The 25,857-nt window shown below is 36.5% G+C and overlaps 1 protein-coding gene across 3 annotated transcripts in view; it reads left to right on the top strand.

The window, feature by feature from the left end:
• Nucleotides 1–18,908, top strand: part of INPP4B (inositol polyphosphate-4-phosphatase type II B) — a 377,559-nt gene extending 358,651 nt beyond the window's left edge. For 2 of the 3 annotated variants that reach the window (XM_040967293.1, XM_040967292.1), the window contains one exon: nucleotides 18,739–18,908. In XM_040967293.1, the coding sequence (XP_040823227.1) occupies nucleotides 18,739–18,871 (133 nt within the window). In that variant the 3' untranslated portion in view covers nucleotides 18,872–18,908. The other variant, XM_040967290.1, reaches the window with a different exon arrangement.
• Nucleotides 18,909–25,857: the final 6,949 nt, after the last annotated feature.

Below are 25,857 nucleotides of genomic sequence, written 5' to 3'. Positions count from 1 at the left end.
TCATTTCTATTTCTCTTGCTTTACTCTAGACTTTTATGATTTTTTACCTGGGCTATTGCATTACCCTCTGGACGGTGCCTTTCTTTTTCTTTTAAGAGTTATTTATTATTAATGGAAAGCCAGATTTACATACACAGAAGAAGAGCCCCACAGATCCTCCATCTGCTGGTTCATTCCCCAAGTAGCCACAACTGCCAGAGCTGAGCTGATCTGAAATCAGGAGACAGGAAGCATCCTCCACACCTCCCCTGTGGGTGCAGGATCCCAAGGCTGTGAGCCATGCTTGACTGCTTTCCCAGGTCACAAGCAAAGACCTGGAAGGCCAGTGGAGTAGCCAAGACACCAACCAGTACCTGTATGGGATTCTAGCACATGCAAGAGGAGGACTCCAATCACTAGGCTACCCCGCTCAGGCCCCTCTACTCTTCTTTCTAATCATTTACCTTCTCATCCACTTACACATTCTCTTACAAACAAAGGTGTTTCCTGCTCCCCGAAATGTTAAAAACTTCCGTGATTGAGGGGTCTTTAAGATTACTGAATGGATCAACATTTCTGATCTCATCACTCCCTCTTTACCAAACATTTTAAATTGCCATGTATATGAACTAGTCAGAATTGCCTCTGCATACGTGACTTTTCCATTTTTGTGTCCTTGTCTATGCTATTCTATACTTGTGCTGTTTATTCATATGCTCCTTCAACCCTGCTGTTTCCATGCATCTTTCAGACACCTGCTTGGCTTCCACAAGGGTCAGAAAAAAATGTTAGTCCCTAGCCAAACAATCTTCCCCTCCCCACTCTGGCCAGTTTGCTTTGGTGTTTCTCACTACTATCCTGGATTTCAGAATAATGAGACTAAAATGTCTCAACAAAGTTTTTTTTTTTTTTCTTTTTAAATTCAAGATCACCTTGTCAAGTATATTCCCACTCATGGTAAAAGTTTAAGTTTCCACAAATTACAATTTTTGTATGTTATTAAAATGATTCTTACTGGATTCCAGATTTGGAGAAGCAGGAAACAGAGTTGCTTGGCTTCTCTTGGAGATTGTTTTGTAAGATGTTGGTTCCTTGACATTTTTTTATTGCCAATAAAGAGGAAAATACCTATGGGGTTTAGTTAGTGCTGGAAATTCTCAAAGATGAGGTCACCGCCTCAAAATGTGCTCCAGCTGCCTCATACAGGACAATCCGTGATTGCTCTTACACCCTCCCCCTGGCTTATGTTGGCTCAGGGTTCCTATCTAAATAAGGCATTCATTTGATTATTATACGCATCTCTGAAAAGAGTAGGTGTTGTTTCCAGCCTTTCTGTAGAATCTTGAGGACCAGAGGTTTTTTTTTTTTCCTTTTTACTAGCTCTTTCTTGAATTGTTTACTTAATAAACTGCTAAATCTGTGATTTTGAAAGTATTATACAAATTTAAACATGTGAATGAATGAAGGATGGAAGGAAGGAGGGAAGGTGGGGAACTCTAGCAGGAAGGAGAGTTGAGTGGAATGTATCTCCATGCTCTTAAATATACATGGAGAAATACTTGAAATTTATTCACCTTGTATAAATAAAATAATTGATATATATGAATATTTATAAAGAAAACTTGTACAGCATTGCCAGCAATCAAAAAGAAAAGTTAGGTACCAGTGAGGGAAAAAAACGGAAATAATGTTCCATAAAAGCAGGGAATTTATCTATGTTACTAGTACTTAAAATTTGGCATGTATTTCTTAAATAAATAGTAAACTATGAGTCTTAGTGAAATTTTGAAAGCCAGACTTCCCTACTATTTAATCATAGATTTCCTGGGAAATAGTTGTTTTTGTTTTCTTTTGTTTTCTTTTGGTTTTTTGATACAATTTAATTGGCAGTGGGCTTTCCACTCTCTCTCCCCTAAATTCCCTCCACTCCACTCTGTTCTCCCCTCTAAGTTCATAGTGTGTGTCCATTGGGAATTTTCCCAAGTCCATCATGTTTTCACTGGAGTGTCTCCCAGTCATGTAGGAGACTAACATTTCATTGTAGGTCATTTCTTGTATCCTGAGGCTGTAATATAGGTACAGTAAGGATTAGATCTTCATTGTTTATGGACAGTATCAATAACAGTAATATTGACTATCTCAGTTGATTATAAACAATCAACATCTTGTGGACAGTTGATTAATGAATTACATCACAAGTTCTTGTTACATTAGGTGCAGGTAAATATGAAGTGATATTGAGTAACAGAGTAAGATTCACATATGATATCTCTAGATTTGACATCATATTATATTAGAGCAAACATATGATATCTGAACTTTTGGGATTGGATCATTTCCCTTAGCATAAGATCTCTAGTTTGGCCCACTTTGCCACAAAGTAATGCATTTCATTTTTTTTTAATTGCTGAGTAGTATTCCATAGTGTAGATGAACCACAGTTTCTTTATCCAGTCCTCTGTTGATGGGTATTTAGGTTGCTTCCATGATCTTGTGATTGTTGATTTGGCTTCAGTCAACATTGGGGTACATGTTGCTTTGTTGTATAACAAGTCTTTTGGATATATTCCTAGAAATGGTATTTCTGGGTCATACAGTAAGTGATTTTTTAATTGCATAAGTGTGACTTCTATAGTGGCTGCACTAGCTTGCATTCCCACAAGCAGTAGAGTAGGGTTCTCTTTTCTTCATAACCTCACCAGCAGGTGTTGTTGGTAGTTTTCTGTATATGAGCGATTCTTTCTGGCTTTAGCTGGAACTTCAGTGTTGTTTTTATTTGAATATTCCTTAATGTCATAGAGCTTGAGCATTTTTTTCATATGTTTGTTAGCCATTTGAATATGTTCCTTTGTAAAGTGTCTGCCCATTTCCCTTGCCCATTTCTTGACTGATTTGTTTAGATGCTATTGTTGTTCTGGAGCTCATTGTATATTCTGGAATTTAGTTCTTCTGTGTAATGTGCAAACATCTCCCATTCTGTTTTTTTTTTAATTTGTTGATTATTTCCTTTGCTATGCAAAAATTTCTTAGCTTAATATAGTCCCATTTGTTTATTTTGGTCTTGACTTTTTTTGCTTTTGGTGTTTTTTCTAGGAAGGTTTTGTCCATGCCTATATGTTGCAAAGTATATCCAAATTTTTCTTCCAAAAATGTGATGGTTTCTGGGTGTAGGTTTAGATCTTTATTCCATTTAGATATGATCTTTGTGTATGGTGAAACGTGTGGGTCTTGCTTCTTATATCTACATGCTATTATCCAGTTGTCCCATCAGCATCTATTGAAGAGACCTTCCTTTTTCCAAGAGTGTTTTCTTTTTTCTTGTCAAAGATTAGGTGGTTTTGCATGTGTGGGTTCCCTTCTGGATTTTCCATTTTACTGCATTGATCTACCTCCTTATTTCAGTACCAGTATCAGGCTGTTTTGATTACCAGTGTCCTATAGTATGTCTGGATATCTGGGATTGTGATCCCACCTGCTAGGTTCTTATTTTTCAGGATAGTTATGGCTATTCATGTTTTTGTGTTTTTAGATGAACCTTTCTATCACTTTTTCCAGCTCTGTGAAGTATGTTCTTGGTATTTTTATTGGAATCGTGTTGAATGTATATATTGTTTTTGGTAGTCTGGCCATTTTGCTGATGTTCATTCTGCCAATCCAGGAACAAGGTAAGTTTTCTCCATTTTTTTGAAGTCTTTTTCTATTTTTTGTTTTAATGTTTTGTGTTTTTCTTGTATAGATTTTCCACATCCTTTGTGAGGTTTATTCCTAAGTATTTTATTTTCTCCTCTGGTATTTTGAAGGGCACCATGCTAGTTAGTTCTTCTTCAGCCTTGGGGTCATTTGTGTACACTATGGCTGTTGATTTCTTTTCCTTTATCTTATACCCTGCCACTTCGCTGAATTATTAGTTGTAGCAGTCTCTTTATTGAGTCTCCTGGTTCTCGTTTGTATAGGAGCATGTCATTTGCAAACATAGACAATTTGATTTCCTCATTTCCCAGTTGAATTCCTTTGACTCCCTTTTCTTGTCTAATAGCATTTGCAAGTACTTCCAGTACTAAATTAAATAGTGATGGTGAAAGTGGACAGTCTTGTCTGGTTCCAGATCTCAGTGGGAAGGTTTCCTGTCTTTCCCCATTCAATATGATGTTGGCATTAGTTTTTTCATATATTGCTTTAATGATGTTATGGATTGTTCCTCTGTGCCTGTCTTATTTAGTGTTTTTAGCATGAAGTCATGTTGGATTTTGTCAAAAATTTTTCTACATCTATTGAGATTATCATTTGATTCTTGTACTTCAGTTTTTCATGTGATGTATCATGTTTATATCTTTACATATGTTGAGTCATCCCTGCATGTCTGGCATGAATCCTGCTTGGTCTGGGTGAATGATCTGTCTGATGTGCTTTTGTATTCTGTTGTCTAGTATTTTGTTGATGACCTTAGCGTTGATATTCATCAGGGATATTGGTCTGGAGTTTTCTTTCTCTGTTGGATCTTTAACTGGTTATTGTATTAAGGTAATGTTGGCTCCATAGACTGAGTTTGGAAGAATTGCTTCCTCTTCTATTGATTTGAAGAGTTTATGGAGGATTGGGGTCAGTTGTGCTTGGAATGCTTTGTAGAATTCAGCAGTGAAACTGTCTGGACCTGGACTTTTCTTTGTTGGTAGGGTTTTGATTACTGATTCAATTTCTGCCTGTTATAGGTTTGTTTAAGCTTTCCGTTGCTTCTTGGCTAACTTTTCATAGTTGGTAGGAGTGCAGGAACCTCTCCATTTCTTGGAGATCTTCTGATTTGTTGGCATATAGCTGTGTGTTGTAACTTCTAGTTATTCTCTGTATGTCCGCAGTGTCCGTTGTTATGTTCCCTTTTTTATCTTTGGTGCTATTAATTCTTGTTTTCTGCCACTTTTTTTGTTAGCTGGGCCAGTAGGGTGTCTATTTTATTTTTTCATAGAACCAACTTTTTGATTCATTTGTTTTGTGCATGGATTTTTTTGGTCTCTATTTGGTTGATTTCTTAATTACCAGGATCAGAAATAGTAGGCTTGGCTATAAGAGCTAGTGCAGAATAAGGAAATCTTGTTAATGACTATTAGAAATTAATAGGCAACAGAACAGCATTGGTAGCATGATGATTTTCACCATCATTTCCACTTACCACATGCTTTCAATGAACAGAATTTATGTGTATGAGTCCACTAGAAGGCTCTAAAGCAAATAGCATGTGAAATAAAAGAAGAAACATCCAGGAAATTAACCCCACCTATTGATATTTATAGTGTGAACACTTGGAACTCTTCTACCCTACATGGACTGATCTTCAAGATTTTACTCAAAGATACTAGTCTCAAAACACTACTTTGTGAATGTTCTCATTTATGATTTTTTAAAAAAAAATATTTGTGAGTTAAGAAATATTTTTATTTTATTTTCCTACTAAATCACTGAGAGTGATTTGAACATTTTATTATTGTGGCCAGATTAAAAAAAAAAAAACTACGTTTTCTAATTAGGTTACTTTGATATAACCCCCTTCTCATCATATTAAACCCTTCTCAGATTAATCAGGAACTTCTTTGAGGTTGTGGATTCTGATTTACAAGATTTGATAAGTGGTGCAAACTCTTCTTTTATGAATAATCCTCAACACCAAATGTCTACTTTTCCTCAAAAGAAATGATGGCCAGCCATTGTACATTCTTCCTGAATCTTCTCTATCTATTCCTTTGGTCTGTGTCACAAGGTTCACTCCCCTGATGGCCCATCACAGTTCTTTGAGGTGTTGTGCAGTGCTTATGGTTTTTACTCTCAATGTACTAATTGGAACAGCTGAACAAGAAAATAAGCTGTCTGCCATTCTTCAATGCTCCCTCCATAGCTGTTTCTAAATCCCTGCTCCTAAAATGATCAAAGTCAAAGGCTACCAGTCCCATAGTAACATGCTCTCCAGTCCCACAGTGATAGGGTCACATGCTCTCCAGTCCCACAGTGATGACGTCACATGCTCTCCAGCCCCACAGTGATAGTGTCACATGCTCTCCAGTCCCACAGTGACGGGCTCTCCAGTCCCACAGTGATGGCATCACATGCTCTCCAGCCCCACAGTGATAATCCTATGCTCTCCAGTCCCACAGTGATGGCATCACATGCTGTCCAGCTCCACAGTGATAATCATATGCTCTCCAGTCCCACAGTGACGGGGTCACATGCTCTCCAGTCCCACAGTGATGGCATCACATGCTCTCCAGCCCCACAGTGATAATCATATGCTCTCCAGTCCCACAGTGATAGTCACATGCTGTCCAGCTCCACAGTGATAACCATATGCTATCTATAGATTCTGTAACATGCTTACTCTGGGTGTGCCTTATCTTTGTAGGTCACACACTCATTTTCTTAGCACCTGTGACTTATCTGTGCCCTTGTCTACTGTCTGCCTTCTTCCTTTACAGCTTTAAAACATGTTGTTTTCCCAAGAGTTTTGCCATTAGATGTTTTAACATTTGTAAATACTTCAAAAGTTTGAAGAAAATGAAATCTAAACATATGGATAATTGGGCATGAAAATGTTTAAAATATAAGACCTGTTTGAGATCAAGAGATCTTGGTCTTGAAAACATTCATGGAGAAGAGTTTATAAAAAATATATTTGTATTTCAAAGATATGTGCACTAAAAAGTCCATTTTCTATTTTTTTGTTTTCATTTTTAGAAAGTCACATTCTGCTCTCCACAATGATACTTCCTCTAGGTCACCTGTTGTTTTGCATTAAACCTCAGAACTTTTCCTATACACCTATGAATTCTATGCAAGTGATATTTTGTTAACTATACCTAACTAATACAGTGAAAAATAATTAGCAGGTATAAGTGTAAAGTCTTTTACTCCAAAGTCTGAAGCTTTGCTGGTACCTTTGTCTTTCCCTCATCTTTTCCTAACCATGCTCTTAACATGTATTCTATTTTTTCAAATTACTTCTGTCTTAGATATCTAGCTTCCTCACTTTTTCTTCTACTGCCAGATGACACTTCCATTATCTCTTCACTGGCCATTTTAATAGTCTTTAATTGGTGTCCATATAACTGATTTATTTCATGCTTACTTCAGTCTTGCTCAAGCACCCCCAACTGCCCCCTTTATTGCTGCCAGGTGCTGTCCTTTAGCACATAGCTACTTGCATCATTTTACTGCTGAAACATCCTCAATATTTGTATTCATCTAGAAATTAAGGATTCTAAGCTTTTTCATCAACAGTGAACACTGACAACATAGATTTGCTTTGTTTTAAAGCAAATTATTTGATTTTCTTATTGTAAAATATGTGTTTAAGATATTAGATAAAATAGATAAGCAAAAAGAGATAATATCATAGCATGCTTTCCCTTGCTTCACAGCTTTCTTTGCTGTATCATTGTTATAGCAAAAGTAGACCATGATTCATTCCCAAATTGATTTGATACTTTCTGGGTTCCATATCTTTTCATGTTATTTATATTCCTTCGTTTCTCATCATCAAACCTCTATTCTACCTTCACTATCCATCACAAAGTCTCCTTCTTGAAGAAAGATTTCCTCATCTTTGAATCTCTATAACAGGATTTATGGTAATATATATATATACACAGCACTTTGAGATACACATTAGGAGTTATTCTTCACTGGCATATTTTATAGCTTATATTCTGCCTTTTTTATGTTGTATAACTGCTGTTACACTTAGCTAAGTATTTGTTGCATCTGAAAACTAAAATGTAAGATTCTTGTATGTGTCTTATTCTCTTTTGCTAAAATCTGTATCAGCCTTCATTTGCGGCAATTGATTGCATAAAGAGCAGCTGAATGGTGCTTTGTGTGGTATAATTGGACCAAAAGGAAAAGTCAGGAGATAGTAATGGAAAATTCTGGAAGGTGGGGAAGGATAGATAGATACTATCCTTCTAGGGAATATGATGAGTAGTTAAACAGCCCCAGGAATAAAATATTTGAATTCAGTTTTTAGAGAATTCAGTTGAAATTGTGGGTTGAGTATTTGAGAATGAACAGTACTAGAGAGATGAAGCCTGATGCTGAACTATTTCATGCTCAGCTCTATCGATCTGAGCTGCAACAATGAAACCCCAGAAGCAAGATCCCATTGCTCAGAAAGATTGGTAAGGTTCATCTAATATGCTGTGACACTGGAGAAGTAGTAGCAGTAGAAGGGGGAAGAAAATCTTGAGACAGTGGAAAGTTTGTGCAGCGAAAGAATGTTGATGGACCTCCTTTTTTTCAAGAGCCTTGGTCCCTGAGTGCAAAACAGTTGAAAATATTTCCACTTCCCTGCAGATGGAAATGCACCACTGCTGTTTTGACAAGCTGGGCTCCCTGAAGGTAGTGGAGACACAGCTGGATTTTCGTGCCATAAAATCTCTTCAGCAAATGTTTTTAGAATACAAGTAGGATTGTGTGTTGGTTGCTTTACCTTATATCTAAATGGAGATGTTAGATGGTAGTGAAACGTAATTTAAAGAGTATTAAAGGTGGTAAAATAGCTTCTGTTAACAGGAGACGAATGTGATAGGGGGTTTCAGTCTAGCAGTAACAACATTGATGCATGTACAGTGTAAAGATTACAGAAGAATCGAACTGGACTGAGTTGTTTTACAGGAATATCTGCAAGCAGATGTGTGTCATTTTGCAATGAAAAAGGGAGGAGCTGGGGTGGTAGCAAAGTAGCTGGTACTCAAGTTGCATCGTACTTTTGTTTCGTAAAATTTTCTACCAGATATCTAACTAGGGATATTAAGATTTATGTCTGTAATTCCACTAAAAGTCTAATGCAGTGTGATACATTTAAGATCCATCAGTGTTAAATAACATTACAGTTATGAAGTTGTTGAAACTAGGGCAAGTATATAAATATATAGCATGAGATAAAGGGTGTGGCCTTCAATTCTGACAAAGTTCGGCATTAGAGTGCCGGAGATGAGGAAGGGTGAGAACTCAGCGTCTCCACCCCTGAGCAAGGTACCCCTAACTGTTGAGCTGAGGTTTAGTGAGGGCAAGGAAATAGAAACAAGTTTGAGTTATTCTTATTTACTTATTTTTACTACTGAATATGTTCTATCACGCTGTTCTCTGTGATGCTTACTAAGGGAATCAGATACCTTAAATATTTTTGTGTTAATTTTCCATTAAAAGGGGATAGAAGCTATCAGATACATCAGGAGAGTGACACACCTGAACAGTGAGACAATGGTTGTTTACAATTTAAAATACTTTAGCAACAAACACACTTAGAAGAGTTTTACTGACCTTTCTCTTGTATTTTTTTTTTCTGCCCACTACTTTGAAGTGATTAAAATGTAGACAATTTGCTGGTGTTTCTATACTAAGAGACATTTAACTGCCTTAAGTGAGCTACAAGTCACAGGCACATAACAATCAATACCTTGCAGTCTTTACTTTTGCAGAAATTCCCTTTGTTTGCTGAGATACGTAAATTGTAATATATGTTTGTTACTCTGAAAATGTTCCCTTTAGCTAGACTTCACTCCTCATTTCAGTTCCTAGGCAGCCAGAATGGTCGAAGGGCAAGCTCAATTATTTTGCACATTCCTCCTGTCAGAGAGTGTCCTTGCATTGAAGCCATCAGACTGTAGCAGTTGCCAGCCGCTGCAACTCCCATTCCCTGTATCATCAATATCATCAGGACCTTTCATGGCACTTAGTCTTTGCCAACCTCATGACGGATATATGCTGAGGCTGGCCACTGCCAGAGGACTGCCAGAGGACGCATCCTCCATCATGCATGCCACAGCCCGGACCCTCTGCTGGCCCTCATTCCCTTGGTACAGGCTGTTAGCCTCCCAGTACCAAACGTTGCCCCTTTGCACCCTTCTCTTAGCTATGCCATCTTTGTTTCTTCCTCTCCTTCTGCCTCAGGTTTTCTCCCTCTTTCTTTCTGTCTCAATTTTGAGGATGTTTTCTTTTCCTGTCTATTACCCCTACCGATAGATACCTCATATTTTACCTGTCATAAATGGAGGAAAAAAAATCTATTTCAAGCTGTACTTGCTTTTAGCACTGCTAAGATATATGGGGTACCTACTGTCAACTATCTCTTAAATACATTATTAAAAAGACAGGGATTATTAAGCCCTGGCATTAAGGCCTAGTGACTGAAGTCCTCGCCTTGAATGCAACAGGTTTCCATATGGGCACTGGTTCTAATTCTAGTGGTCCTGCTTCCCATCCAACACCCTGCAGTCAAAGACAGCCCAGAACCTTGCTACCCCATACCAGCATGGGAGACCTGTAAGAAACTCTTGTCTCCTGGCTTCAGATCAGCTAAGCTTCAGCCACTGTGGTCACTTGAGGAGTGAATCGTCAGAAAATCTTCCTATCCGTCTCTCCTCCTCTCTGTATATCCGACTTTGCAATGAAAATAAATAAATCTTTTTTAAAAAGACAGAGAATATTAGCCAAGTACAAACTGATATATAAAAATTATTCCACTTTACCTCTTACACATACTTGAATATAGCTGTCATATCATACACTAACCTTTTCCTAAAAGAAAAAGCCCAACCTCAGACACTCCCTCATAAAGATGTCTCCTCAGGCTTCTCATCATTTATGAAAGTAATAGAAGAGGTCATTGAATCTAATCTTGCAACGGACAAGCGAAGCACATTGCATGGTTTTGAAAGGTAGCAGGAGAAATACTCCAGAGGTCCCAGTCAAAAAGGGAAAGAGACATGGCTTTTTTTATTCAATACATGAAAGGTAAAACACCCCCATATTCTACTTGATCAAATTTTTAAATTTTTCTGTGCCACTGCTGATAATAATTCCTAGCTTGACTGTTTTTAAGGAGTGAATAAAATATGTAAGAAGTAGTATGCATAGGATAGGTCATGATCTAGAGGGACTGCTGTCTATATACATGTTCACTGCTGTCCAAGGTAGCAAAAGCCTTAACTAAACAGCATCTGATTATTTTATTATTTGAAACCAGTCTTCATGTAATCATAATTTTTCTGCTTCTCAGAGCCAGTGGATTCTTCTTCCAATACCTATGTTCTATCTTTTTTCTCGTTCTATTTATTTCAGTTTTATATGTTTAAAAGGTTGAATCACAGACAATGATCTTCCGTTTGGTGATTTGCTACTGAGCAATCATTCCTCAGCCAGGATGAAATCACTAGCTTGGGACTCCATTAGAATCTCCCACATGAATGGTAGTGTTTCAAACACTTGGGTTATCGTCCACTGCTTTCTTAGACGTATTAGCTGGAAGCTGGATTGGAAATAGAGCAGCCAGGACTCAAAACTGTTTCTACAGGATGCCAGGGTCACAGGTGGCAGCCTATGTCACAATATTGACCCTACATTTAGTCTTTTCTGAACCTCTAGATTGCCAAACTTCATTCTGATATTCGTTTGCTCTGTATCCTCTAGTTGGAAGTACCTTTCTACAAGTGAGTATAGAGCTTTTGCATTATACTTGCAGCTGTGTAGGTGAAGACTTTGCTGAATGATGCTCAAGATCTCTCTATCTTTAGTGGCCAACATCCCAGAATTATTAGAAATGGCTACTTAATGACCTGGACATTCAATACAGTTACGTTGTCTTGTCCACTGAACGACTGTCTTCATGTAGATTCTGAAATCCAGTTGGACCAAAAGAAGGTCATTTAAGAGTGGCCAGTGATCCGCTGACCACAGGCTACTCTTAACATCTAGACCACTGAGAATTTTTCAGTTTTTTTTTATTCTTAAAAATTTCCATAAAGTTAAGTAACTTAACAATCTTTTAATTATCCTAACACTTCATTATTCTAATAACACTTTGAATAAATAGAAAATTTTGGTAGGTAACTGTGTCATCTAAGTGTATTTTAGTCAACTAATTTCATGGCCCTATGTCTTAAATTTAAAAAATAAAAAAGTAATTCTCCCTAAATCTTAACAGACTAAGAATAGCAGCAAACCAGGAATCTAGAATGTTGAATTCTCAGGAAACTTTGGTTGCTCCTTGCTGCTGGAGAAAAATAGGAAAAATTTTACATGTATTTCCTGTTGTGTAAAAATAGAAATCTAACTTGAATTTTTAAAAGTCACATTTAACATCCGAGCATCAATGACGCTCTGATTTCTGGTGCAACTCTGAAAGCTTTCATTGGCTCCACTCCTCCATTATGTTCATTTTTTGACACAAACCTATCTGTTTCAAATCTGATAGAATCAGCACTCCCAGGTCTGAAACACAGCACTCTGTTAATGTTGATTCATCAGATGAATACTAAGTCAAATAAATGTCTGCAAGCTAGTGAATTTAAAATCTAGACTCATCCTTCAAAGTTGCTAGGCCTATCACTGCCAACTGGGAGCATGCAATTAAATGAGAAATAGTCTCAGTGCTATGGGAGAAAACCAGCTTGCTGGCTGCAGGAAAGAGTTTGCAATTCAGTTTTAATTGTTCATTTTCCTTTTGGAGCTTGAAGAGCTACAGTGGTTAAAGGAATAAAATATGAACCATATGAACTGAGAATTGATTGCTACTCAGTAAGGAAGACTCTACCTTTTCCTTTTGAATATCTGAGTTATTCCAGAAGATATTGGCAATGGATGACTTGTGATTTACCACATGGTATTCTATGGACACTGTGTGAGGAGTAATAAGTAAATATCAAATTACACACCTTGGGTTCTACTTAAGGAAATGTCTCCTCACAAAGGCAGTAATGTGTTTAAAGTGAGAAATTTCATATTACTTGTTCCTATTCTTAATGGTTGTTTTGACAGATCTTTACAGAAAATATTTTTTTCTATTTAACAGATTCCATAACTGCCCTTAGATGCCTTATCTTGTCATATATTCTGTGGAAACAGCATTGTGATTCACTCCCATAGGAATCTACCAAGCAGTGATGACTATACCTAATGACAATGGACTGCCAATTTTGCATGCCAGGCAGTAATTAATTATTTGCTACCATCTCCCAGTGAGGAACTCACTGTATGAATATCACTTGATATATCTCTTGCATTTTATACTTGCAAAATGCATAAAACTCCATCTGTGACCATTTTTGTACTGTTTGTAGCAGAAAGCTAGCCCAAAGAGCACCCATGTGTGCTTGGCGGCCGTTGTGGTCCCCAAGCCCCCAGTGCTACAGCAGCCTCACAAGCCAAGATGAGAGCATAATTCTGTGAAAGGCATCTTAATAATGCAATGTTCTCCTATCCAGAAATGGAAATTAATAAGCAACAAATTAATTCAATTATTAAACTGCCCCTTCAAAAGAAAAAAAAATTAATTTAGTCATTTACATTTAGAAACATTTAGAAGCATGCTGATGGGAAAATTTAAAATGTGTTTTGAAATTGTAGGAAAAAATTCATCCAGTACAAATTAGTCCCTATGTTTGTAGTTAGATATTGTAAACGTTTTTTAACCAAAGTATTCCTTCAACAAGGCAGCGCCTGTGTACAGGATGGCTCCACAGGGAAAAATTTAGTAGCCCTCTATTATATTTATGCATTGTCATTGTTTTAGCCTGAGCTTGTAATCAGAATGTAATATTTGTATTATTATAGAATTATAGACAGATTGTGGATATCTTCTGTGTTTCTTTCCTTTTGGGGAACCTTGGAAAGGGACCAAGTGCTTTATAAAATTACAATTTTCTACAAATAACATTCACCTTAAAGCTAAATATATAAAGAGACAATTTTAGTAAGGATCTAATGAATGATGACATGATTTTGGTTTTTTTGTGTGTTATTTCATTCAATCCTTTCAACAGCTCTGTAGTTTCTGTGTATGTGGAGAAATTTCGAAGGATATAAGCTGAGTTTTTATTGAAGCTTGCATAGCTAGTAGGTGTTATTGCTGAGGTTAGAAAAAACACAAGGCGAGTATTACTTGTAAACATCTTGTACCTCAGCATACCCAGTGAGTTAGTCCCCCATCCAGCCTGGGCAGGCTGTCTATCCCAATTTCCTACCAGTGTCACACATTCTGCCTGTGCTCATATTTGTCCATGGTGTTTCTCTGCAGGAGACAGTGGATAGAATGAATTTTTTTGAATGTGTCTTTTTTTGTCTCATTCTCTACCTGCTATTTTTCAGCTTTTCTTTTTCATTCAACTGTAACATGGCCTCTTTTGTGTTTAAAATGATTTCAAATTACTGTGTGATTTGTTGGAAGTAGTTATGAACATTCTTCATTCATAATATAGCCATTGAGGTGATATTCCAATGAATTCTTCTATATGGCTACAAACACATAATACTGATGAAATCAAACTTCTCTCATGACCCTTTGCTCCTCCAATAACACCTACTGCACTTCCTCTTCTGAGGACCAGTGGACCAGATCATTGGCTCACAACCTTGTTTGATTTATACTAATACTGATTGAAAAGGCCCTAACCATACTACCAAGCTGTGTGCATTTATTGGTATATAGATGATATAGTTATAATAACTTGACTATTTGTCATATGAATTCTCAAGAGCTGCAAATATTGACCAAATTTCTACTTTGTAGCAGCTTTCATGTATATGTTGCTGTTATTACCATTTATAGATAAGGAAACTGAGTTATGCTTTTGAGTAGTTTATGCCATGGTCAATTCTCTGGCAAGTGTTAGCCCTGAGTTTCAACAAATTGTCTCACAGTGGAGTCTGTGTTCTGATTTGCCATGGCATAGATGTTTCTATATGTGCTATGCTACTAAGATATGGCTTGTAGGATGTGAAAAATAGAAATTTTAAATGGATCAGATACATACTAATATAAAATTGAAATTTTAATACTTCAGTCCTCTGCCTCCAGTGGGTCATCTAGAATCACCTACAGCCACAGCTGGGGCGATGCAGCGCCCTTTGTCTATCACACAGGGAGTCTTAGGGGGGAATTAAATTGCCACACTCAGTGACATTTCTAGCTTTGATGTCTGTGAAGACACTGGGGTTCCTAATGCTGGAGTGTCTCCTCCTCTTTGCTCATCCATTAGTTCAGGCCATTTCCATTGCTGCCATCCTGGAGACAAAGCCAAGATAAACAAAGATTTCCCAGCATTCTTTCATGTCTCTTTGTATTTCAACTTGGGTTTGTCTGTCTCGTTATATCAGAAAATACACTGACTCAATGAGAAAACAAGCTTCAACATCCATGGGATTCTCTTGTTTTCCAACTACAGCGTTTGATCAAGCATCACTTTTTTGTGAGCACTATTCTAATGGTTTTTAAGATACACACACACACACACACTCACGCACTGCTTCTTCCCTGCTTCACTTTTGTCACTGCGTTTTGACCAACTGCTCTTCTTGTTTTTCCTTTCCCCCTTCTCTAACTCAAAAATAAGCCTCCTAAAGATAGAAATGTCTTTGTGATTTATCCATGTCTGTCTTCCCAGTTCCTATAGCAATGACTGGGTCACAGTAAACACTAAAACATATTGATTGAATAAATGGATTCACTGCTTTTCTAGGATTAGCCACGTAGGATTTTTAAGCCAATATAAGATGCAAAAAATACAAGGAAACCTTAAAAAAAAAAAACCTAAAATTTACTGAACATGTCCCATATACTATGTAGAAGAAAATTGAGGGCATGTTGAAGTTATCTATACATTTGGCAATAAAAATATGCAGATTCAGAATAAATATTTCCTTTTGCTTAGGAAGCCATTTGTTTTCCTGCTTCTACGCTGTCATTAGTTACATCAGGCCACAAAGCAGCACAATTAATACATTACTTTACAATCATTCAGATGACTGAAATAATAAGGGTTGCTGCCTTTCCCGGTGTAGATTCTGCTGGTCTCTACTTGGTCAAAATTCCAGGTACTGAACATTTTCTGGACTGCACATGTTTGAAAAAAAAAAAAAAACATGACCAAGGAGATTCTTACCTATGTACTTTGGCCCTTTTCATAAAACTGAGGAAGAAGTTCTCTGCTTCAAGATACAGAGTTGAGTAGGTGTTGTGGCACTATGGATTAAACTACTGTTTGGGACACCTGATTCCTGTGTTGATATGCCTCGTATGGAGTCCTACATCTGCTTCAAACACAGCGTGCCTGCTAGAGTTCCTCCTGGGAAGCAGCTATGGACTGTTCAAATACTTGAGTCCCTGCTGTCTACATGGGAGACAAAGATGGAGTTCCTGGCTCCTGGCTTTGGCCTGGGCAGGTATACACAGCTGTTGCAGCATTTGTGGGGTAAACTAGCAGACAGATGGAAGGTGTTTCTCTCTATTGTGACTCAGCTTTTCAAATAAAAATAGGTAAATTATATAAATTAAATCTAACAATGGCTGAGCAGATTATATATAATTTATTACATATGACATATATTTAGTGTATTCATTCATTCTAATTTGAAGGGCAGGATGATAGAAGGAGAGAAAGAGAGGAACTAAAGAGCTTAAACCGTCTGTTGACCAATGAACGTGACAGAAATTTTCAATACAAATGAAATAGCCATAGAAAATAATTGTGTTTTTGATTAAAATCAGTATGGTATATTTCAGGTATGCCCAACTCAAAACTGGTTCTAGGCAGAATGACATGCAAAAACTATTTTTATTTGTTTGCTCTTTTCTTCTGCTTCTGAAAATGCACATATACAACACGGAAATTTAACTTGCAAACTTTCTGAAACATCACTTGAATCCGTTCAGATTGAGAGTCCAATTTGAAGAGACAGATTTGTCCTTATCTATCTCAGTAAGATTAGCAGGAGACAAGCTAATTTATGATCTGAACTAACAGAAGGGTGCTGAGTCGGATTTTGTTAAAGTAATATTATGGCTGGCAAGGATGACATGTCAGATGTTTCATTCATTTTAAAGACCAAACCATTTCCATAAATCATTTTTATAACCTTAAATATATTATATAGGTACAGTACCAGTAGAGTGTGTATAAATGTGCCAGTCACAGCCATTTGCTCAAACTACATCCTGTGTTTCTCATTTCCTTTCTTAAAGATGTATCTATAATATTTTTATGAGCTGATTCATTTCTCAGTGTTATTCATGTGGTCTTGTGTATCGCTGTTATTATGCTCGTTTGGATTTTCCTTACACCTACAGATTCAGTCTATGCAAATATCTCCCTGGGTTTCTCTCCTAGTCTTGTACAAAATGACCGTCTTGTTTTAAATACCTTTTCCTATGCTGTGAGTGAAGAATGCATGCTGGGGAACTACTTTATTAGCATAAAATCTTCATCTGTAACATCTGTATTGTCTAAGATAAAGTGCTGTCTTTCAGAATATTTCTCCTTGAATTTCTTTACTGTTTGAAAACTCTACTGTTTTCTTTTCTCCCCTAACTCCCCCATCTAACAGCAGACAAACCCAGGGAGCACTGAGTGAATCCGATGATCCTGAGACAGGCTGTCTAACTGACAACAAGCCAACTTCTCGACACTTCTACCCTGTCGCCTTGCTGCTTGTCAGCTCGCACCTGCTAGTTGTGTGGCTCATTTTAAGTCTTGCGTTACTATTAGCCAAATACCAATAAGTTTTACATTGTACTCCTTTCTTTTCTACAAATGGCATTGGGCTTTGAATTATGGGGACAATGCTGTAATATTTCTACATTTTCAGATCCAAAAAATTTAAAGCAATGTTTGAATTAAAAGTGTTTTTGTTTTTCCTAAAATTTAAGAAACATAAAGTACTATGCATTAAGTGGATTATTTTGCTCTTTTGTTCATGGACAAGTGTTTCACTGTTCACTGGCTCATGTATTTCAAAATTATTGTCTTTGGAAAAAGACAACAGAATCCTGAAAGCTTGACGTTCTGAACCTCCTCTTCCTCTTCCCACGGAATTAAGAAAATTAAGACTGGATTTGCATAGCACGTTGAATTCCTGAGAAAGTCCTAGAGACCTGGGAGGTTACAGACTTTCTTTCCACTGTGCAAACATTGTAGTTGTGATCAGCTAATAGAAACTTCTGTTTGGGTGTCTAACCTGTTTTATTTCTTTGCTGCAATTAACTTTTCATGTCAAGTAACTTTATGACAATAATGGCTATTTATGTTTTGTAATTAAATTAACCTGTTTATAACTATTGTTTGGGTTGATTTGGCTTTCAGAGTACTTTTCTATTCTTTTTAACAAAGTCTTGTTTGTGTGTTGATGTACCATTTTTAGCACCTGTGAGTTTTGTATTGTCTGTGGAGAAGTACTCTTCCCTTGCAAAACTGAGACTTGGAACAGGCTGTTCGGAAAGCCATTTTCTCTCTTCATTGCACAGCTAAAATAATGAAGTAAAGTAGAGATCAAACTTTTCTTTAAAAAAATCTATAGGGCCAGACTTAATCAAGTAAATGCCTTATTCCTAGAACCTGCATCCTTAGGGCTAACATATAGATTTTAATGTGTTTTAAAGAAAGTGAGAAATTAATTTATGAAAAAGTTATAAAAAAAGGCAGATATATTTATGAAACTTAAGTGAAGCTGTATTGTGGATCAAATTATATTTAAAGAGTTTATTAAACTTTAAATATATGTTAAGAGCAAAGAGACTTTAATCATCTCTTTCCGAAGGCAATAATGGTATTGGGCCTGGCCTATGATTTAATTTTGTAAGATGTATCATCACTTGTGAAAAAAAAAATAATGTAGAGTTGACTCTTTGTTATTTTTACCTGGACTGTTGACACAACTCTGCATTGAACAAATAAAGCATATTTATTTATTCTGTGTTTCATGAAGTTGTGCTTTTTTCCCTTTCACCAGAGAAGGATGCCGCCTAGAGAATGTGCTGAAGAATATCAAATGCAGAAAGTATGCTTTCAACATGCTACAGCTGATGGCTTTCCCCAAGTATTACAGACCTCCAGAGGGGACTTACGGAAAAGCTGACACCTAAGTTTATCAACATGTAAATAAACAAGAACACAAACATATGTCCATTGGATGATCTTACCTTAGTCTTTTCAGTTCTTTCATTGTTACGAAATTGGGCAACAAGGTGACCATAGATGTTTGCCAAAGTCTAGGAATTACTTGAACACTTGGCTGTGTTTAAGTCTGAAAGAAATCCATTTAAAAAATGTCTCCTAGGTTCTAGTCTAAGCTTTTCTGCGTTGACCCTCACTAGCTGGGAGCAATGCAGAAAGGGGTTATGTCACTCATGGACTGAAACCATACAGATTAGGATTGGCAGTGACCAGAGGGGTACACATAATTGATCATATAGAGAGGTGATTGTAAGGTAAAGAAAGGCCTTCTCTAGCAGCTCCTGCTAGCCTCACCCACCCACAAACTTCCAGCCCACCATTAGAGACTTCTCGTGTTTTTGCAACGTCTCTCATTATACACAGCTGAAGCAGTGTGCAGGCGTGCTGGCGGCGTGACTCCTTCCTCTAACGGGCATAGGAGCAGTGTCAGGAAAGTTGTAAACATGCAGAGAGGCTAGTAGTATAACAACCAAACACTGCAAGTAACTGACATGCCAAGGAGGTTAAAGATGAACAGCCTGTCAATGGTCATGATAAACACCTCCATTAGTCCAGACTGTAGTGGAGTTCATGGAAGTCATCCGGTTTTCTAGCAGTCATCTTCATGTAAGTATGCAGTCTGGCATAGATCGCTATATGTGAATAAAGCTTAATTAGGCCTGTGCAGCCATCGCTAACGATAAACACAGCCAGATATTATCTACTAATATAAACTTTAAATTTGTCCTTGCTCAGTGACATAATAGTAGATTTAGTTGTATTTCTAGTTAAGTTCAGTTCAATAAGCATACACAGCTTAAAACACCATTTAAATTTTTTTTTTATTAGAAAGTCAGATATACAGAGAGGAGGAGAGACAGAAAGGAAGATTTTCCATCTGATGATTCGTTCACCAAGTGGCCACAATAGCTGGAACTGTGCCTATACAAAGCCAGCAGCCTCCTCCAGGTCTTCTGCATGGGTGCAGGGTGCAAAGGCTCGGGACCATCTTCACTCATTTCCCAGGCCACAAGCAGGGAACTGGATGGGAAGCAGGGCTGCTGGAATACGAACCGACAACCATCTAAGATCCCAGCAGGAGCAAGGTGAGGACTGTAACTGCTAGGCTACCTCGCTGGGCCCTAAAACACCATTCTTAAAAAGATATTTTAAGATTCCAAATTAAAAGTGTAGTTAGAGATCATCCTTTACAACACTTTGGTTTGAAAAATGGGAAAATTAGGGCCAATCATTCAGCTTCATTCTTGCAGAATAACTATTGCAATTTCTGCCTGCCTTCTTATTCTTTTATACTTCTGAGCCTGCAGCTTGTTCCTGCTCCAAATTGCTATGGGAAATATGTGTGACAATTCAGGGGGGAATTATAGTTAATTAAAGAGAAACTGGGACTTACCACCAGACTTGAAGCGTACCCAAGTCTGAACAATGAAGGCTATTTTCTCCAAGTTTTATGATTTGTTTTTTCACATTGGGGGTGCATACCATGAAGAATAGAAGTCACCCTTGGAAAAGCCCAGAGGTTTATTCCACAGACTTTTCTTAGCTGTGATAAGATTAGTAGATGATAATAGCACTTTTTATAGCTGGAAAAATAATTCTTTTTTTTTTTTTAAGACAGCTCTTGAAATATGGATTCCAAACAGTCTTTAGTCCTGCATTTTTTTTTTTTAATCATTACCAAGTTGCAAGTGACCTTTTGGGGATTTTCATACCAGAAGTGTTTCTATAGTTTTATCTAATGACCTTTGAGCATTGTTGAGATAACTGCCAAACTCCAACTTTTCAATGAAAAGGTGCTGTGAACTCTGAATCTAGTCATGGACTGAATGATCTTGGTGCTCCCCGTTATGATGCATTCTCATTTTAGTGATTCACTGTATCTTCTAATTTTTTAAATTTCATTTGAAATTGCTGGACATTTGCTTATTTCCATTATACTATAGGACATAAGGAAAGCAATTGGGATAACAAATATCTCTTTAGATAATTATGAAGTGTTAGCGTATTAGGTAGTATTCTGAGTTCCAAGAGACCTTTTGTGATTTATTCTGTAAATATTCTTATAAACAACTTTTGTTTTTATTTAAACAAATTGAATATCTTGACTCAAATACGTAAAACATATCAACTCTAAAACCAACAGTTTTGCTTATTTCAGAACACATTTCATTTATTTTTTCTCCTAAATAAATACCAAAATGGAATTCTCAAGGGATCAAAGTTTACTGTAATGCAAAATCCATATGCATTTTTATTATTAGCATAGTCTTCTACATTTTAATGTAAAAGCCTGTATTTTTGCATATTTGTAAAATTGGATGGCATCAAGATAATTCATATAAAAATAATTGCTAAGCTCCGGAAGGGCACTGTTTCTTTGGATCACTAACTCTATTTCTTGTTACTTAGACATTTTAAGTTAAAGAACAATGCTACACAAAAACAACTTCAGTCTCTTTTACAAATAGTTCCAGTCATGCTTTCTATCAATATTTTTGTTTTAAAGATATATCCCCAATTTAGGAGATGATTTTGAACAAAATCAAAAAAACAAACAAAAATGACATTTGTAAGCAACTTTCCTTTTTTTTTTTCTTACAAAATGTTTCCCATTTAGTATATCTAAATGTAGGTATAAATTTTGAATTCTATAAAGAGCTTTAGGAAAAGCCTACTTAAGCACAAGAAAAATGGAACTATTTTAAATGTTTGACTCAGTGACAAAAGATCTGCCTTCTGGAAATGTAGCCCAAAACAGTTGACCACAAGTGTTTGAAATGTTCACCCGAAGCAGAGCTATACTTTCGGCCACCAGTTTATTTCTCCTGTGGGTATTTTTTTCTTGTGTGGCACTGAGTTTGTCTACAGTCTGTGAAAATCACCCACTGATACAAATAATTTGATTAGTTCCACAAACCAGTGTGCCAGAACATATATTTGATCCATGTAATGAATTATATTTAAATAACTAGCACTTGGTTAGGGCAGTATATTGCATTGCTAAACTTCACTGTTAGTTTGCAAAAGTAAATAAAAAGTGAAGCCTTAGGAACTAGTCACCAGGTTGAGGATAATTTCTCATCTTCCTTGAAATACAACATTTCACAGAAATACCCAAGGTAGAGAGGGAAAATAACTCATTGCAGAGAGCAATGTTTTTTCCTAAACAAGCAAAATAGCGTCCTATGAATAGATAGATGCTGTCCAAAAGAGAGCAGTGTTGTGCTTGAATTGACAATTAAACATTAAAGCTATAGGTTTGTTTTTTAAGCTCGTTATTAAATGCAATCCCTTATATATGAAATTCTGAAACACCATTAATTTATTAAAAGCAAAAGTAATAATCAAAATTTGCCATGTTCTCTTGATCACATTTCACTATTTCTCTGTGCTTTCAAGGTGACATGGGATTTTTGTGGAAATCCTTTTTAACAATGTGTTTCATGAACTTTTTCCTGACTGTATGTCCAGAACATCACTTTGTTGCCTTGAAATTAGCCACCCTGGGAGAGAGTACCACGGAAACTAGTGCTTGCTGCAAACCAGGACAGTTCATCTCTGGAAACCAGCTGTAAAACATTTATCGGTACATCATTTAATGTCATCACTTCTCAAGAAAATAACAAATTCTTAGAAGCAATACAGCATTATTAAAATGACATGCTGTAATTTTGTTGTAGCTTGTACTGTCTTTAAAGACTCCTATTAAGCTACATATTTCATGTTTATATTTTATTCATAATTAAATTAGTACATCTCAGGGATGGGTTTGGAAACTTCCAATGTTTTCTAAGAAGTTTTCATAATGCAGCTTTGAATTGACTAAGCTCAGGATTAAATGCCAACAGCCTTTAACCTAACCAGTGTGTCATGGCAAATGTGTTTCACTGGTAAAGTTCATATTTTAGGTAATTGGTAAAAATAGCAAAAACAACAACTTGTTACCATATCCAGATTCTAATAAATATAGCTCAATTACTACCCAAACTGTTAGATTATACTAATTAAACTGTAGAATTATGTGTTAAATCAGCACAGATGTTTATACTGTGTAATTTCCAAGCATAGTGGTTTGTCATTTTATTTCAATATGCAGGGCACCTTTTGTAATTGTTTATGAAATAAATCAACTTATCAAAGATCAAAGACAGACATTGAAACAAAGTGTGATTAGCACTGACTGGGGGAAGCAAACATCCTGAACACACAGCATGTCCAATAGCTGGAGGCTTTTCAAATTAGACACTACTAAAAAGGAATAATTTGATGAGAGATGTGTAGTTGATTGCCAGTTTTAGTGTGAACTTACAATCAGTTAACTCTGCCTCAGATTGTGTTTGCTCTGCTTCCCCACCCCTTAATTTGCATATTTCCTTAACTTTAGGACATCTCAGTATACTATATATTTTTTGTTTTCATGGCAGTTAGAATTTAGAACTTTTCATTACAGGGATAGTACCTTTAGTAAAAATAGTCTTTGAGGAAAATAAAATTATTATCTTAGGTAAATTTGTGCAGGCAAGCTACATGTTAAAATGTAGAAATCTGCATGTTTTCTTTCTGTGTCATGGTGCACATTAATCACTGTGAATTTTATTTCCAAGAAAATAAGAAGGTCTAAAACATTTTTTATTTAAAAGAAATAAATCATCTTTGGCTATTAGTAACAAGGAAATAGGAAAATATGAGATAATATAATCCCTCAAAATGTATGTGCAATTAACCTCCTTGAGCATTTTTTTTTTACAAATGCATGAAAGCTTACAATTTTAAATTAAAACAGAACAAGTTCTGAATTAAGCATAATACACAAAGAGAGTGACTATGAAACAAAAGGATGCCTGATGCAAGTAACAAACACATAGATATTTGCAACGTGTTGTCCTTCCACATTCCTATCCAAGTCATTCTCAGGTCACGAATGGGCAGGATCCATAATAGCTTCCTTAATAATCATTCGATGTATTTTATTTACTAGTGTACATTCTTCACATGAATTGTGCCAAGTCTGCTATGCTATCTGTATAATTGTTGTAGTACCTTCCTATTATCATCAACATTAAAAATATTTCATGTTACAGAAATTTCACCCTCTCAAATGGTATACTGTATATGTCTATAGCTGCCTAGACATTCTCATTTCACAGCATTCATTTGTATTCATATACTTATTTTCTGGATATTATTTTTATCTGACTTAGCATCTTACTCTCAGATTCTTGTGGTATTCCACAAAATAGTATTTGTTTATCTGATTTAACCTAGATGATCCAATAATTGTTATCCTAGAAAATGAGACGCAAGTAGATTATTTAGAGTGGCCTTTGAAAAAATATCATTTTTGTTTTGTTGTTCTGTGTAAGCCATCTTCATTGTATATTGTGTGTATATGTTTATTTAAATAAATGACTATTTTTATGTTTGTCTTTTCTCCTTTTTTTTTTGCCATTTTCATTGGTGTACTGATATTTATGCATTCATTAAGATGGCAGAGTGTGCCCCAAATGATATTTCAGAAAGCAGGTTAATTTTCTGTTAGACCACATCACCTGAAAAATTTTATATTGATATTAGGTTAGTCTAATTTCTATTTGCAGAGTGCATGTTTCTGAGTTATCCAAGGGAGGGAAATCAACCACAGGTTTTAATAGAGATTCAAGAGCCAGGTGTCAGTGCTCCAACACTGAGCAAATCCTTGATTTTAGCTGTCATGATTATATATTGAGTCATTTAAATACACAATGTAACTTTTCCTTATTGGTTATTTGGGTCTGTTCAGTGGTAATCTATCATAGCAGTTGGTAGTAGTTGTCAAATTCAAAAGAATTTTAATTAGATCTTGTTGCAAAATAATTAACCAAATGAGGCCCCTGCTTGCATATAAAGAATGAAATTTCGCCATCTGGAAAACTTCAAAAACAAATCTGGTGTTGCAATAAAAAAGCATTCCTCTTCTGCACTGGGATCATCAGTGCAGGTTCCCACGAATGTATCTTTCTCTGAGCAGGAGCAATACTGGAGTTTTTTGCTTCATGGTAAAACAGTGTGTTGGATTACAGCAAAAGGCCACCTGATGTAAAAGGGGAAGAGTAGCCTGAATGAGAAGTTAATGCTCCGTTATCTTCAACACCTGTGCTGAATGTCACCTTCAACACCCTCAACATTTGTTGAATGATATGATGGAGTGGCATTTTCACTCAAACTCAGATTACAAGTGTCTCGGGAAGTTTATTGCAGCGTTGTCTAGTTTCATCAGAAGGCGGAAAGGGAAAGGTAATGTGGTTGGGCGTTGTGAAACCAGCACCTGTTCTACGCCAAGGTAACCACAAGAGCATGATTCTCTGGCTTGCGCTGTGTGATGATGAACACTGAGTTCTTTATTTTCTCAGTGGTTTTGAAAAACAAGTGTGACTCAGGAAAAAAAAAGGTTTTATTATTTTTTTTTTATTAACCCCAAGTCGTAATGGGAAGGGAGGGAAAAAGCGAATTTGGTTAGACCACTTGAGATGATACTCATTTATTAAAGCTATGTTTTATGTCTTGTTTAATCACAGTCCCCTTTTATCAGAATTAAGTATTAAAAGTGATAATAACAGCAATGACACATTGTTCTTGATAACAGCTTCTAATAAGGTGATTTATCAGGAGTGATGCCTTTTGCCTAGTGTGAGGGTCTCCTGAGGATATGGTAACACCAGCTTTCTGAAAACCCACCTCCACAGATCCGCTGTGTACACACTTCTCATGTTTCTGAGCCTTTCTCAACAGGTTGCAGGTTCATTCCTCCTGCTTTCTGTACCTATTTTGCATCCAGAAGTTTCCCAGAAGCCTATCCTGTGCCGTTCCCTGCTCAGTTGGTATGCTTTCCTTTAAGGCTGTTATTTCTAAGGGGAAA

The sequence above is a fragment of the Ochotona curzoniae genome, unplaced genomic scaffold (assembly GCF_017591425.1).
Source record: "Ochotona curzoniae isolate NIBS_2020 unplaced genomic scaffold, NIBS_Ocur_1.0 scaffold_4506, whole genome shotgun sequence".
Classification (NCBI taxonomy): Eukaryota; Metazoa; Chordata; class Mammalia; order Lagomorpha; family Ochotonidae; genus Ochotona; species Ochotona curzoniae.
This window is presented reverse-complemented; position numbering and strand designations above follow the sequence as displayed.